The 16900-nt window shown below is 36.0% G+C and overlaps 1 protein-coding gene across 2 annotated transcripts in view; it reads left to right on the forward strand.

The window, feature by feature from the left end:
- The window catches only part of LOC136802338 (DNA mismatch repair protein Msh3-like), a 214101-nt gene that overhangs the window by 3601 nt on the left and 193600 nt on the right, over positions 1-16900 (forward strand). The window contains exons 5-10 of one of the 2 annotated variants that reach the window (XM_067059061.1): positions 125-1674; positions 2021-2133; positions 3161-3315; positions 3813-4054; positions 4434-4561; positions 4842-5050. In XM_067059061.1, the coding sequence (XP_066915162.1) occupies positions 125-1674; positions 2021-2133; positions 3161-3315; positions 3813-4054; positions 4434-4561; positions 4842-4911 (2258 nt within the window). In that variant the 3' untranslated portion in view covers positions 4912-5050. Of the gene's footprint in view, positions 1-124; positions 1675-2020; positions 2134-3160; positions 3316-3812; positions 4055-4433; positions 4562-4841; positions 5051-16900 lie in introns of those variants that run through there. The other variant, XM_067059062.1, reaches the window with a different exon arrangement.

The following is a 16900-nucleotide window of genomic DNA, read 5'->3' on the forward strand; positions in this document are numbered from 1 at the left end:
CAATATAGACACTCTCGATCCATAACGGAAACAATACCGGAGCAACACGAAACCGTAACGTCTGAACATGGTCTGAGATGTCAACATGAAATTCCCATTTATAATCATCATCTTTTCATCATAGAAATGAATCACGATGGCGGAAAAGCAAATCCTTCTTATATCCTCGCCATTAACCAATCAAAGAAAAGCTGCTTCAATTTCATCGCAGTCAACCCTACTACAAGTGAAGTTGTATGCGAGCAATTCTCAACCAAATCTATAAGTGATTTGTCAGTGGCTTTGGAAACTATATTCAGCTGTTTGAAACCATGTGAGTTAGTGTTGCCAAAGTCTTCGTTGGACGAATCTGTTGAGACCTTTATTGCCAGATATGTCAGTAACAGTATCGAAGGTGTACGGACTGAACGATTGATTGAAAGTCCATTCACGAATGTCACCAAAGAAAGTTTAAAGAGACTAGATCCTGAATTTAATACTCAATCATTATTATCGTGTGCTTGCCAACTCGAATCGTATTTATCTCAATTCAAGTTGGACGGCATACTGAAATCGAGTGAAAATTTTCGGAAATTTAGAACCATAAATCAAAGCATGGTATTGGATGGAATAACATTACGTAATCTTGAGATCTTCGAGAATAACACGGACGGAGGAGTGCGTGGTTCATTGTTCTCCGTGCTTAATCATACATACACTCCTTTCGGGAGGCGTTTGTTAAGAAGATGGATAGCCAATCCTTTATTGTCTAAAGACGAAATCCAAGATCGGTTAATCGGGATAACAGAAATGGTTGAAAACTGGGAATCGGATTACATGAAAAGCTTACGACGTGGTTTAGCTGGTTCAATTGATCTTGAAAACGGGTTAACTATTATCTCACTAAAGAAAGCCAGTCCTTCGAAATTTATCAAAATTGTGAGTGAGCTTGAGAAACTTCGAACTTTGTTTTTCAAATACAGTGAGGAAATCTCTTCGAAAACTAAATCGAAACTTCTTCGCGAACTATCTACTCAAATTCCGCAACATCTTGGAACTAGGTTGGATGCCTCGTTGAATAAACTAAACAGAACAGAGGCTGATAGAAACAACAAAAACAACGTTTTCAAACAGCCTGAACTCGATTATCCTGAGGTGCTCAAAGCCAAAAACGAGATCAAATCCATCGAGTCAAAACTAGAAGAATATAGACGTTCTCGATTGCCCAGAGCATTAAACAAACTCTCTGTTGAATATAAATGCGTCTCCGGTTTGGAATATCTTGTTGAAGTCAAGAACAATGAAGTTAAGTCGATCTCTTCTGATTGGATTAAAATCAGTGCAACCAAACAAGTCACTCGGTTCAGACCACCTTTCGTAGACGAACATTTCAAGAAACTCTGTCGAGCTCGTGAAGAATTATCGATAAGCTCAAATGAAGCCTGGATTTCATTCCTAGACTCATTTTCATACTTGCATTACGAGGCGTGTAAACGCGCTATTGAGAAAGTTGCCATCTTTGATTGTTTAATATCATTATCAATCGTTGCTAAGCAACCTGGTTATTGTTGTCCAATCATCGATGATTCTGATTGCATTGAAATTCAAGATGGTAGACATCCGGTGATTGAGGGGTTACTTGCTTCCGGTCAACAATATGTGGCAAACGATACAAAGCTCAACAATGAGAAGAAGGTAAGTGGTTTGAAAATTATGTCTCGAAAAAAATTAAACATAACTTACATAAAGAAACATCTCATAATTTATGCCAATTTCTATTACCAAGTTTTTCCTCCATTAGGCGCCGCCCTCTAATAAGCGCCACATCTAAAATCACGAAAATTGATTAAGCGCCGTCTAAAAAATCTCCTTGACCCAAAATTGTATACAACCTTTTGATCTAGGGGTTCTTTGTTTGAATACCTATTTCTTAGTTAAGTTCGTTTCCTTGGATCCTGTGAAAACAATGAAAAGACATAGATGTCCTAGATTACAGGGCTAGCCACTTAAAAAGTCGTTGTGCACGTTTTCTTCTTTTTAGGCAATGTTAATATCAGGTCCAAATATGGGTGGTAAAAGCTCGTACATCAAACAGATTGCTATCTATTGCATCTTGGCGCAAATTGGTTCATACATTGCTGCTTCTTCTGCCAGGTTCGTAGCATTTTTGGCCACTCCCAGATATTAAAAGAACCTACACTAGCTTTAGTAGAGGACTTCTAATTAAGGCCTCGCCAAATTAAATGATTGCTACCTTGCCAAAATATAGTTCTTTGGTAATTTCCAGAATAACCACTAATTTTCGTTTAAAACACTCATCTTCAGGGCAATAAAGAACAAAATCACTCTTTCATTCAAAATGAGTTTCAACAAAGTGGCTTAACATTAACGTCAAACTCGAAACTTATTAGAATCAGTTTCTTTATTTCAGTCAATAATAGACCTTTTCATAAATAACGTCACTAACATTACTTGCCTCGTATTCAAACAATTACCATGGTGATTATGTCCCTCGAGACATTAAATGATTTTTTTATGAATAGAAAGTAGTTTTAATAAAATCCGCTGGGAGTTAATCACCAAGACAATAATTTCAATGATGTTAGTGACGTAATTTATGAAAAGGTCTATACTTTATCAAAGTGACTTTTCACTTCCAGTGCTAGACTAACTTCCAGTTTACGCTAATAAATAAAGAACGTCTTTAACAAACTTTACCAGTTTCTAAGGATACATACTACATGAAACAGGGGCCCCCCAGCGGTTTGCGTGAATGCGTGAATGGGCATTTTGGGTTGCGTGAATCCGTGAAAATTGAAAAAAAATGCGTGAATGCGTGAATTGAAAAACTTGCGTGAACGTGTAAATCCACTTTTTCATTGTGTGAATCATGCGTGAATCTGGGCTATTTAGTGCGTGAATACGTGAATTTCCCTTTTTTCCACCGATTTTGTGCAGTTTTTCCGATTTTCCAATGCTTCCCCGATTTTTCCCGAACATTTTTCGATTTTCTGAAAAATCGGGTTATTGCGTGAAACTCGGGGAAAATTTGCGTGAATGCGTGAATTTCGAAAAAAAATTGCGTGATTGCGTGAATTGAGGGTCCGCTGGGGGGCCTCGTACAGGCTGGTACTGAGAAAAATTTAACTAAATTATATATCCTTACATCTGTTTGTATCAGGGTTGGTGTATTAGATGGTATTTATACGAGAATGGGTGCAAATGACAACATCGCACATGGCAAAAGTACTTTTTTAGTCGAAATGGAAGAAGCTTCAAGAATATTAAGGAATTCCACCAATAAATCGCTGGTCATCTTGGACGAGTTAGGGAGAGGTAAAACCATCTTTTTGAAGGAACGCTGATTTTTTTTGTGTTCTTATAAGGGTGACCGACCTTCAAAAGTTTAAATTTTATTTGTTATACCTTCAACCTGGGCGGTAATATCACCTGCACTTTCCGTTCTGCAAAAAATAAGCGAGTTGAAATCCGTAATGGGCGTTGGAGCAATCCTTTCTGCTGCCCTGAATCATTAGTGTAGGCTGTGAAAATTTAACCTCCTGCCCTCTTAGCTGACGTTAAGAAATATATTGGTAGCCGGCGACCCCCTTGTAAATATATATTTTTCGTGGACTTTTTATCCCCAAAATTATGTAAGGAGTGGTTAGCCATAATAAAATATCGCCAAACATTTGACACCACTTGTTTCTATGTCTTTATCCAATATCCTATGTTAAGAAGGAAAAACCAAAGTCAAATCCTTTATTATCTCACTTGAATTCTTTTCCGTTTCTTTTTTAATGGAAACATTGTTTTTTCGTTCATCTTGCCAGGAACCAGTACGTTTGATGGTGTGGCAATCGCTTCAGCTGCATTGAAATATTTCTTGGATGAAGTTCAACCGTTCACACTTTTCGTATCGCACTATCCGTCGGTGTTCAAAGAATTCGAAAATCATGACGCATGCGTGAATCATCACATGTCATTTATCGAAGCAAATGATGTTGGAGTTGTTACTGATGAAGAGAGTGGCGTCAAAAAGGAGAAAGTCGACTCTATTGTCTTTTTGTACAAGGTGAGACTATTTGGTATCACGATTACACACTTTTCTATGAAAACAACTTTATAAGAAAATGCGATGCCTGATTTCGGCTGAAACTTGAGAACAATCCCAGAAACGGCTACGAAAAGGCTGTACTCAAGCCCCAAGAATAGAATAAGCATATTAAGAACAATATGAACATTTAATCCCGAAAAAAAGAAATGCTAAGCTTGTAGAATCTGTCCCTGTTTTACTTTATTCAGCCCTTTAGCGAATTGATTTGAAGTTTTACTACTGGGCACCTTTCCATCATTAAAAGGCATTGTTAACTTAAAGGACCACAAAACTGTTTCGAGTTAGAGAGACATTCGAGTTGTAGAGGTTTGAACTAAAGAGACTCTTTTTGTTTTAGTTAGCCAATGGTGTAGCAGGGAAAAGTTATGGTTTAAATGTTTCAAGACTTGCTGGAATCAGTGAAGACATCATTCAAAATGCTGCACGAAAATCTTCACAGTTTCAGGAGAAGATGTCGAATCTAAGGTCAGTGTTACTTTAAAAACATTTATGCCTATGAATAAGTCCTAAATATCTCATAATGGGGCCCCAGTGGTTTGCGTGAATGCGTGAATGGGCTTTTTCACTTGCGTGAATGCGTGAACTGGAAAGCTTTGCGTGAAAAATTTTTTTAAAAAATTGTTATATCCCCCAGAGAGCCCATTACTGGCATGTCCACATGAAATGTCGACTATTTAACCACTGGTCGATATTTTAGCTGCAGAATTTGAATATAACCGTTGAAAATTATATTTTCTTTCTACAGATCATTCAAAAACGCGATAAAGTTTGCAAAAACGAAGGAAAGATACTTGTTGAACTCACACGAACATTAGTGTGAGACTTAATATATGGGAGATCGTGGTGACATACTCCAAACAAGCTCCAAACTTTATTTTTTGATCAGTTCTTATGTTATACATCATTTAGTACAATTTTCATCCACAAATATATACGTATTCTTACTAATCCAAATTGTTGAGAATGTCGAGAACGATATTGCATCCGTCACATACGTGTTTTGTTCTAAAAATTTTAGGGGTTCAGGGTTTTCTCTTTGTTTTTGGTAGACTGGCGAATGAAAAACAAGAATCGCAAAATTGCGACTAAATATTTCCTTAAAAATGAAGGTCATCATTGACATATATAAAAAAGCACACATAATAAAGTATACATATATATTTGTCCAGAAAGAACTGGCATGTTGTTTGCTTTGTTTTGGTGTTTACAGCGAAGTTTCCAGCGATTGAAAAAAGCTGGAAAAGCAGATTCTCGTGCATTTTCGCACGCTAATTACTTTTGCATGCGCATCATTACGTCATAATGGGAGCATGCGCTGTGAAAACGTTTTAAATAAGGCGTTTGAATTACAAACATCCTCGCTGCATTCACTCATCAAACTAAGCGTACTGTGTATGTGTGTGTGAGAAAGAAATTATTTTTAAAAAAAATGTCTAAAAAATCAAGTGAAAAATCAAAATCTACTGATGGTGGAACTACTTCTGGAAATGAAACACTAACTGTTACTTACGAGCAGTTGAGAACTCTGGTTAACGATGTTGTTGAAAAAGACTTTGGCCCACAAATCATGAAAAGCACCAAAGACACAGTGAAAGCTGCTTCTGTGCAATCTGCTGAGAATCATTCGACCAATCTGGCTAAGCTCAAAAAGAAACTCGAAAGGAAGAGAGCCAACGACAACATCGTACTCAAGAAAACCGGCCATCAAGATCAATTTGCTCATAATACAGCAGTCTTGGAAACGATTGAGGATACCCTCGAATTCATGGAAGAGACGGATGTTGATGGGATGAAAGAAGCTTTAAATAAAGACCGATTTTGGGAATTCGAACAATCTGCTGAAAGTATCTCCGTCGCCGGAAAGATTCAAAAATTTTCAGAATTTTGGGAAAAAGACTTGAAAGCATCCAACTTCGCCTTGAATATCGTACACGAAGGATACAAAATACCTTTCGAGTCAGAACCACCAAAATTTTTCGCAAAAAACAACGCTTCCAGTCTAAAAAATCGAACTTTCGTTACGGATAGTATCACACAACTTTTAAAGGACGATTGCATCAAAAAAGTCGACGAACCGCCTCATTGTGTTAATCCTTTGACTGTTGCAGAAGGAAACTCAAAACTAAGACTCGTCTGGACCTTAGACACGTCAACAGATATATCAAGCCAAAAAGTTCAAGTACGAAAACTTAAAACAGGTTTCAGAACTCACGAACAAAAACGATTTTTTAATTACTTTCGATCTTAAGAGTGGGTATCATCACGTTCCAATCATCCAGATTTTCAAACTTTTTTGGGATTCGCCTGGGACATCGACGGCAAAAGACAGTATTTCGTATTCAAAGTCTTACCATTTGGGCTCAATATAGCATGCCTAGTGTGTTACAAAGCTTATGCGACAGCTTGTTTAAAGATGGCGCTCGATGGGAATCAAATGTGCAATGTATCTCGATGATGGTAATGGGAATAATTCTTATAATTCCCTGATACAATGAGAGATCTAGTGCTAAACGACCTACAATCTGCAGGGCTGACCCGTTAACTTTACAAAGTCGAGTCTAGTACCGGGCGTACAAAACTTGGTTGGGTTTTGAAATAAATACAGTCGATATGAACTTTGAAGTGCCAGCCATCAAAAATTCAAAAACTTTTGAAATAATTTCACAAGCATTAGAAAACGAATTTCTATCAGCAAGAGAAGTTTCCAGAAATCGCAGGCAACCTTATTTCCATGGCAATCGCAATAGGCCCGCTTGTCTATTTGCTTACAAAACAAATGTACAAATTCATAGCTTCAAGTTTCTCTTGGGATAAATGGCGATTAATAAATTTTGACGTTATTCAAGAACTTCAATTTTGGCAAACCAATTTAAAAAACGTAAAAGCTTTTAGAATTAAAACCAAACCAGAAATTACGAAGATCATCTTTTCGGATGCAAGTGGTACCGGCTATGGAGGTTACGTGGTAGAAAAGTTAGGAAACATCATAGCAAAAGAAAAATTTTTGTTAACAAGAAATACAAACTAGCTCAACTTTTCGTGAACTTCTTGCAGTTAAATATATTTTGATGTCCTTTCCTAAAACTTCTCGAAAACGAAATAATTGAGTGGGTTCACGGACAACGATAATATTTGTAAAATAATCAGCGCGGGTCGGTAGAACAAGACAACACCTACAAAATCTTGCAATAGAAATTTTCAACCTCTGCTTATCCCATAACGTCGAAATTTACCCTACTTGGATACCAAGGGACATGAATAAAACAGCAGATTTAATTTCCAAATCTATGGACACAGATAATTGGTCTATCGATAATGAGACTTTTAATCACATAATCAAAAACTATGGACAAATTACTATAGATCGATTTTCCGATAACCAAAACGCTAAGTCAACTGTTTTTAATTCTCGTGAGTATTGTCCAGGAACATCCGCCGTCAACGCTTTTTCCTGTAATTGGGGAAACAATGAGTTCAACTGGCTTTGTCCTCCAATATCCCTCGTGGGTAAGACAATTCAGCATCTGAAAAATTGTAGAGGTAAAGGCATATTACTTGTTCCATTGTGGCCTTCTTCTTACTACTGGCCATTGCTGACATCGAACGGCAAAGAATTCGAAGTTTTTGTGAAAAGTTTTAGTACTCGACCCTTATTATATTCAATTATCTAAACAAATGTATTTGACGGATTGCAGGCTTCTATTCTGTAGCATTATATATCGATATGTCCCAATAAATATTCAGTATTATTAAATTCCTAGTTATATCTCACTATTACCCCATCTAACACACTCATTTTTCATTCTTTTTATGTTGACAAACTTGGTTACATTTGCAAGATTTATTACATCACGATCAACGTTACACGTGGTGTGTTTTATGTGCCAATGCCTCTGTGCAAACACGTCTTTCGCGTCAATGTCTCTGTACAAACGTATTTGAGGAGTTCGTTCTCCATCTTGAAGCCCATCGTCTTACAGATGGCAAAGTGCAAAGGTACGAAATTAACTTTTTTTATTTATTTCATTTTTCGACAGATCATGCCCCCCCAAGTTTGAAAGAAAAACTCGCAACAATTAGGAACGAAAGTTTGAAACAAAAAGCCGAAGGTCTTCCCGTTTTATTAGAATCAGTTACGCCCAATCCACTTTGAGGAAGTAACAAACTGCTTGGGAAAAATGGGTGTCTTGGGCTGGTCCATTCGACGAGGTAAACTGTTGTCCTGCCGACCCTTTTTACGTAGCGGTATATCTAAACGATCTTACGAATTCACTTGCAACCGAAGGAACATTGACCGCAGCTATTCTAGGATCAGATGGGGGCACTTACCTCAGGATTTGAATCTCCGACCGATCATTCCCTTGTTAAATTAGCACTAGAAGGAGGTAAGAGAATAATAGCTGAGAAAAATTCTATTGGAGGGAAAAGACGCAGAAAGAGAACCCTTATCATCAGATATTATCAAAAGTCTAGCGGAAACATACGCCACATCAAGTAATCTTTTGGATATTCGTTTTACCCTAATGGTTATATTAGGATTTGCAGGTTTTTTCAGAATCAGCGAAATGCTAAGGATTCAGACCAAAGATTTAACTTTCGATCAAAAGGGCGCAACGCCGCAATTTTTTCTCCCCATATCGAAAAACCGATCAACAACGCCAAGGTAATCTCGTTTTATCAGTAGAACAAAATCCAAATCCTGCCCAATCCACTGGCTCCGTAAATATTTATCACTTTCCGGGCTGAGATACAAATCAGAAGCTTACTTATTTTGTCGCCTTTACAAAACGAAATCTGGTCATAATGCACATGGTCATCTCCCCATATCGTACTCCACAGCCTTATCATCGTTCAAAACCAACCTCTCAAAAAATTACGGATCGGCAAAATACGGTTTACATTCCCTCCGATCAGGGGGTGCTACAGAAGCCGCAAATAACGGAGTTTCTGATAGGCTTATCTCCAAACATGGTCGATGGTCCTCAAACACAAGTCGAAATATTTATATTAAAGACAAAACTGAAATCCGATTCAAAATTTCTCAATCATTGGGAATTTAGCTTTAAAAATTTTTATTTTTTTTTTGCTACTATCATGTTCAACTCATAATTTTTTCTTTTTTATCTCTCGTGTTATTGCAGACAAATACCAAACAAAAAGGAGCTATTCTTGTGATTATTGTTTGTTTATCGAAAAGGAGAAATAGCCGAGAAGCGAAGTTTCCAGCGATTGAAAAAAGCGGAAAAGCAGATTCTCGTGCATTTTCGCACGCTAATTACTTTTGCATGCGCATCATTACGTCATAATGGGAGCATGCGCTGTGAAAACGTTTTAAATAAGGCGTTTGAATTACAACATCCGCGCTGCATTCACTCATCAAACTAAGCGTACTTAAACATAATAAAAAATTATTTTCCTTTCATGATCCTTTCCACATTCCACCACGTACATTCGAACCTAGTGCCACCACCGGACGAAAAGCCAGCAACTCAAATTGGTCAATCAATGGCTCAGACGATCAACCACCAAGGAATACGAAACGCCGGTCATTGGAGATTGACGATCTTATCAACATTCACCACCGAAAACTTATCCAACATGGAATCGTGGATGTGTTTATCAATTGACGAATTTGGTATTCCTAAACAAAAAATTAAAATAGATTGATAACATTTTGAAGCTATGAAGCTCATACCTCGTAAAAATCCATTATTATAATTTAAATTTATGATCTCTTACATTTGACGGTCAAACACTTGCAGATGGAATAATTTCTTTAGTAAAAAATTTGTACATAAAGGGGGAAGACCTTTAACCTCCGAAGGTCGGGGCGACGGATGCCATTGGTTCGGAGATAATGTTTCCTCCAGAATAAACAGCCACTGGGGGTTTTACGCTACACGCTTCGTCACAAAAACTCCGTTGTATTTTATTTGAGTTTATCCAACTTGTAATTTTACTACTGATTTGTTAACAATTTTTTTTACCGCGAGTGTTATTGCAGACAAATACCAAACAAAAAGTAGCTATTATTGTGATTTATTGTTTGTTTATTCGAAAAGGAGAAATAGCCGAGAAAATATGTACTTATCAGTCCTAAAAAAAATACAAATTTGAATATAATGAGGGCAATAAGTCTGGTTAAATGTTACCTTAAAGGAAGAAATTTTGGCGGAAAGAAAATTTGGCGGATTTGGCGGATTTGACTGAAATCCGCCAAATTAAGTTCCTTTTAAGCAGCCTCAATGTTTCTTAAGAAATCAGCCTTTTGAGCCTTAAATGTTTCTTACATGTTTCTAAACTTTTTGACATAATCAGCCTATTTTTCATGTTTTGATTGGAAGGTTCTTAAAAAAACGAATTAAAAATGTCATTTTTTCATTTTCAGCCTCAGCATGTTTCTTAGATGTTTCTTAGTTTTTAGGCATTCTGAGCCTCATGTTTCTTAAAAGTGTGTTTCTTAAAAAAAAAAACGTGTACGACAAAGTAAAAATCTATCTTTAATAGCAACAAAGAAAAAAATGTGGCTCAATTGAAAACAGACACTGCATTGGTTTACAAGACTAGACTAGAGAAAGATGTCAACCATCCACACGGTTCATGAAAAAAATAAAGTATTTATCAAAAAAAGGTTCTCTTTTTTTTGTATTTTTTTTGGTAATCAATACACCGTTTAACAGGTGTCGGTTGCGCACGTGTATGAACAATTTTCTATTGTTTTGATTTTGGCAACCACAAGAAACTCCACTCTCCCCCGTAAAAAATGGTAGGTAAACATCCAGTTCTCATAAGAAAACCCAGCAGAGAAATGGTAGGTAAAGAACTCCTTTTAATCATAACTTCTTTTCCTCTTGATGAATTTTTGTGAAATTTTCAGGAGAGATACATATAATTGTCATTAATATCATGTTCAAACATCTAAAACATTCTCTTTAAAGGAAGGAAAAAAAATGGCAATGTTTACATTTCTCTAACCTTCCAGCCACAGTACTAAAGTGAGCATTTTTACCTACCGCCTCTACGGTGGAGATGGCGAGACTGTTAAACGGTGTACACGTTTTTTTTTTATTAGAACCTAGTTTATAAGAACATATAGGCTGAAATTCGTCGAAAAATTAAGAACATCTTAAGAACATGCCCAGCCTCAGTTTGGAAAAAAATGACAAGAAACTACAATTTTTTCCTCTTTTTAAGCAGTTTTAACCGAATTTAGGGGTGGATCTTCAAAAGTCGAGAGTCAAATATTGTCCAAATTTTGCCAAATTTAAGTGCTCTTTATTTTGTATCATATTGTCGATTTAGAGTAGTCTGAAAAATTAAGAACGCATTTAAGAACATTTTAGGCTGAAAATTGCTAAAAAAATAAGCACATCCAGGCTCAGCCAAATTTTAGGTGTTCTAATAAAAAAAAAAACGTGTATTCCAACAAACAACAATCAATATACCGTAACAGGATCCCACGGTGTAAACATTATCAACCAACAAAACCCACACCACCAAAATTGTAAAAATAAGTCAATATAATTTCTATCAACAATTTCTCGTAAAATGTTTTTTTTCCAACATTCATTCTGACTGTCTGATACCAATCATGGCTGGAGTCATCATGTGTAAGAGTGACTGTGTATAACAACAAAAGTTTATTGAAAATCATCGTACGGTCATGGTGAAGCTAAAGATTTATCAACCAAACAAAACTGACGCCAAGTCGTCAAATCTGTCGCCCGGGGGGGGGGTACTAGGGCAAGATGGGTTACGGGGATGCTCCGCTGGTCAGGGTACCTTTTTTAACCTCCACGAGTCCCAGGTAGGGTCGCAAAAACCCCAAAATAGAAAAATCAGTCCCTCGTAGGGTGCCTATTTTTGGAAAATTTGGGGAAAAAGTAGAAAATTTGCGAAAATTTTGGAATTTCAGTCCCATTCAGGGTCACTTTTTTCGCAAATTTCGAGTCCCACGTAGGGTCCATTTTTCGAACCTCAGCGGAGCACCCCCGTCGGTCGACAAGGGTAGTACCCCCCCCGGGATCTGTCGCTTAAAAATTTCCATGAAAATTACAATCGAAACTTATCTCATAGAATGCTTTTTTCAACATTCTGGAGGTGTTCAAAGTTAGAGGTATCATATGTAGAGCCAAGCAATACATGAAAAGTCATTCGCTATCCCATTTGCCATGAGATATACAAGTCAAGAAATCAAACAATAACCAACAAATCATGTCTCTTCACTTTCATGTCACATCGTGTTTATATGGGGTAACCAGAAAGTCAATCCACAAGAACAGCCATCTTCCTTTATTATGGAGTGTTCCAAAACTATTGGTAGGTTGTTTGGAAGTAAAGAAATCCACACAGTTTGATTTATTTTAAAGATTTAACTTGGTGAAAACAAACTGCATCTTTCTAGCAAAAACTCATGTTTCAACCTGCTACATAACAATTGCCAGTCGGGTCTGCCACTAACATGTAATAGTTTTATTATAACCGGGCTTGAGAATCCGTAAGGAACTTGTAACATATATTATATATATAGTTTATCAGTCGACTCGAATCATGATACATTACTTATACTTCACTGGGTGCATTTTTCGCTGTGAAATTAAAAACGGGCGTCAATCCGGGCGTACGGAAGGCGTTTTGACACGGGAAATTATGGAGAAAGCCCGTTTTAACAAATATTTCCCTTTTGGAAAACGGGAAATATTTAATTAACTGGCGATTTCTACCTTAAGGGCTCTGACCATAGTGAATTTTTCATAATTGCCGTGTTTAAAATGTGTTTTCTGACTGATGTAACCAACAAAACTATGGCATGTTATACATTTTCTGTTAGACAAACTATTCCTGAATCTGAAAATTCAAAAATTGCATTGAAAAAATTTGATGAAGAAGAAAATGAAGACTTTTTCGAGAAAGAGTATTTCAACTTTGAAGAGCTTAGTTTCGGCGGAAAAAAAACATTTTGAAAAATTTTTCGCAGTAGTTGGTGTATCTTTTACCGAACAATAAAAATTTTGGCGGAAAATTTTTGTAAATGCTTCTTTGTCTCGAAATCTTCAAAATAGTGGTTTTTCATCAATTTTTCATCTGGATTTTGCTTAAAAAAACAGTCATAACTTTTGACACATCTTTTTAGAAAACTTTTCCGCAAAATTTAAAATAGTTCAATGCTTTGCGGACAGTTTGAAAAAAGTTCGAAACAAAAAGATTAATGACCCATTAAAACTTAGCACTTTTTATAAAAGAAAGTGATGCAACATACTATTTTTGCAATTAAGTTCTTAATTACTCTTAAGGGGTTTGATTAAAAAGCAATTTATAAAGGCAATTCTTTGTTAAAAGTATTAAAGAATCTAAAACATAACTTTTATGTTCAGATACTAAAATCAATTTTCTGACTATGGTCAGAGCCCTTAAGGTAAGAAATTTTCGCGGGAATTTAATTTCGCTGTTCATCAATTTCGAAAAAATTCGCGGGAATTTAATTTCGCGGTTCATCTGTATTAAAAAATTTCGCGGATCACTGAAATATTAGATTTTTTTATTTGACTATACGTTGTTTTTTATAAGAAACACCTTTATAAGGAACCTGAGGCTGACATTTGACAGTGAATCTTATGAAAACTCACAAACTATACACGTATTTCAAAGAAATGTTATCAAAAATTATGAAAAATTTCGCGGTTCACCTTTTTTGATAAATTTCGCGGTTCATCAAATTTGTAAAATTTCGCGGGAATTTAATTTCGCGGATTGGCGATTTTAGAAATTTCGCGGGAATTTAATTTTGCGGTTTTTGGCAAAAACCGCGAAAACCACGAAATTTTCTTCCCGCGAAAATTTCTTCCCTTATGGTAGGTTCTAGGCCGGCGAATTCTTAGCAAGTGCAGTGTATTGAAGTGCAAAAAGTGGACAAAATGCAGCTGTTTCTGGCTGAAAAACACTATTTTTAAGGGTCAATATCTTGAGTTGGGTACAGAAATCACCTATACTCGAAGTACATCTCTAATCTTAATTTGTTGAGAGCTTTCCAAAAATATACAACAGGTCTCTCTTTTCTCAAGCAAAAATTTTCATTAAAATTTGACCCGATGATTTTGCCTGAGACTAGTTGCCCCCGCAGGAGCGTAGCGACGAGGAGGCACTCATAGTTTCACGCATAGATATTGGACTGGAATCTCGAAATTTTGTTGCGTTTGTTTTGTCGCCTAAGCATCCCCGTAGTTAGTCTCTTCCGTAAATGTTCGGTTTTTTCCGGGACGGTAGTATACATATTTTCATATTACGTTATATGCTATTACCATTATTACATATTACAATTTTAGTTTTGATTTAGCTTTGAAAAGCTGAAGCGAGTGTTATAAATGCAAATCATAACAGTGTATGATATAACACGAATTACAATATTACTTGTGCAAATCAAAACAAACAAAATGGCAGACTGGTTATGATGATGAGCTGATTCATTGACTGGAAAAAGTGTTTTGTATGTCAAATTTGTTTCTTTTCTTTGAAACTGAATACTAACTACTGTAATTTAGTCAGAAGTTCACTTCAGCAATGATTTCAATTCTTTTTCCGGAATCTTTAAAGAAATTTGCTAAAGTTTTCAATTGATATTTTTGTTCAAACTCTAATTTATCTTTGTCTTTTATTTTATTTATGACTACCTTTATTGTTTATAGAGCTTCTCGAGCTTTAAATACTATCATATGGTCGTAACTCGAGAAAGTCCTTCTTAACTTAGTAAAACAAGATACCGGCAAAGTACAAAAAAGTTGAATGAATGCATATGTAAAGTTGAATCCAAAAGTGGTTGAATGAATGTTGAATGTCAATCAATGTAAACAAACTTTTTCTTTTGGTCTTTCAAAATAGATTTACCTCACTTAGAGTTTTTTCACTGTTTTTTTCAGTGTGGTAAATCTATTTCAAAAACCTGCAAAAAGTTTGTTTACATTCGTTTAACTTTACATGCGCACATTCAACTTTTTCATGCAGTTGTGATAGCCTAAATAACTTACGCTCCAGTGGTTTGGTAAAATAGCTCCAATTCTGGCTTTCCAAGTTAGGATGGACCTTCCCGAAGGCATTTAACGCTGGTTAGACTAGGTACACAGACAGTCATACAGAAACACCATAAAGCGAAAGTATATATAGCTATAAACTCAAAAAGTCTAGCTTCCTGAACCCCGGCTGCGCTGCGCTGTCTGCGCTGCTTGGAGAAAAGATTGCATCATGAAAAAGTACTATGCACTTGAAAAAAAATTTAGGCGCATTTCAACTTTTCTCGACTGTACGTCTGAATGGACCACAATGGCATTCCTTTATTTTTCTTTTGACCAATAAAATAGATTTTGTTTGAGAAGTACAATCACAGCGTACGCAAGTGGAGGTCGGGCCTTAACTAGGATTGGTTTCTATTTCACCCTATTTAAGATGGCGCAGAACTTTTTGATAAATTTCATACGCAGTATCCTCTTGACTATTGTTTATTAGGCAAAGTTGCAATAGAGAATTGTTGAAATATAGCAGCCAATGAAAAAAACAAGCTATTTCTGATTGGTTACCTTGTTGATTTATTCACCACTATATATTTTGCCTACAATCTAAGATGTCTGTGGCATTATCAGAAAAGGTCTATTTAGTGAATAATAATCACGATATATATTGTTGTAAGAAAGAAACTAAGGAGAAAAAAAACAGGAGATGTGAAAACCTGTAAGCTAATGATACCATAATTTTTGAAATATATTTTTGAGAAGCTTTTCCAGCTTTTCCTTAAATTTTATTAAATTATCAAGCTGCGAATTCTTCAAGTATTTTATTAATGGAATATATTTTTTTTTCAAGCAAATGCCTCAATCAATCAATCAACCAATCAATCAATAATTAAATCAATCAATTATTCCTGATTATTTTTTAATGTTTTGATCTTTAAAATTAAAACATTAAAGCTTTATAAGTGCATGACATGATCTTTATGTGGGGGCATTTAGTGAAAGCTATGACTAGTTTAGGTATAAACTTATTTCTTTTTTTTATGATTTTTGTTGGCGAAAACAAAAATCATAAAAAAAGAAATAAGTTTATACCTAAACTAGCCTGAGACCGTCATATTTGTCCGATAAATACACCAAAGTGTCCGAAAAAAATTGGCACCTATGTTATTTTGATTCCCCAACCCCTTAGCTTTCCAAAAATGTATAACTGAACAAATTTCTCCTTACTAACAGTGTGGTTAAAGTTTGGTAAAGTATGGACTTTATTTGACAAAAATTTGTGATGACGCCATCAAATTTTGAAAACAAACCTCACTTGTATTTGTTTCTATAAATCAGCAAACTCTACTTGACATTTAAACTTGGACGCAGGGTCAATCTTTGACACCTGTCATGTGTATTTCCAATCCAGCCTAAACTTGCCCTTAATGTATGGACTAGTTTGAGCCAAAAGCCGGTCTGTTCAATAGCTACACTAAGTTTCTTTATTCTGACAAGCAGGTGGTCTTTATCACCCTTAAACTACTTTTTCCGGGATTTCTCTGGCTTTGAAAAATGCTCAAATGAATAACGACGATCGAGTTGAATTACTCTCGGGAACCTAATAAACGGGGGGGGGGGGTGTTTGAAATAAGCGAGGTGGGTGGGAAAGTTCTCAAAACTTGATAAGTCGGAGGCATAAAATTGGCCTGGGTGGAAAAATTTTGAAAAGGAGGCTAATACGGCAAAATTAAGGCAAATTTGGGAACTTTCAAAAACACTTCCCCAAAAGTCAATAAGCAGAGGAAAACAATAAATTTAATCA

Source organism: Clytia hemisphaerica, unplaced genomic scaffold (assembly GCF_902728285.1).
Source record: "Clytia hemisphaerica strain Z4C2 unplaced genomic scaffold, Clytia hemisphaerica genome assembly, whole genome shotgun sequence".
NCBI lineage: Eukaryota > Metazoa > Cnidaria > Hydrozoa > Leptothecata > Clytiidae > Clytia > Clytia hemisphaerica.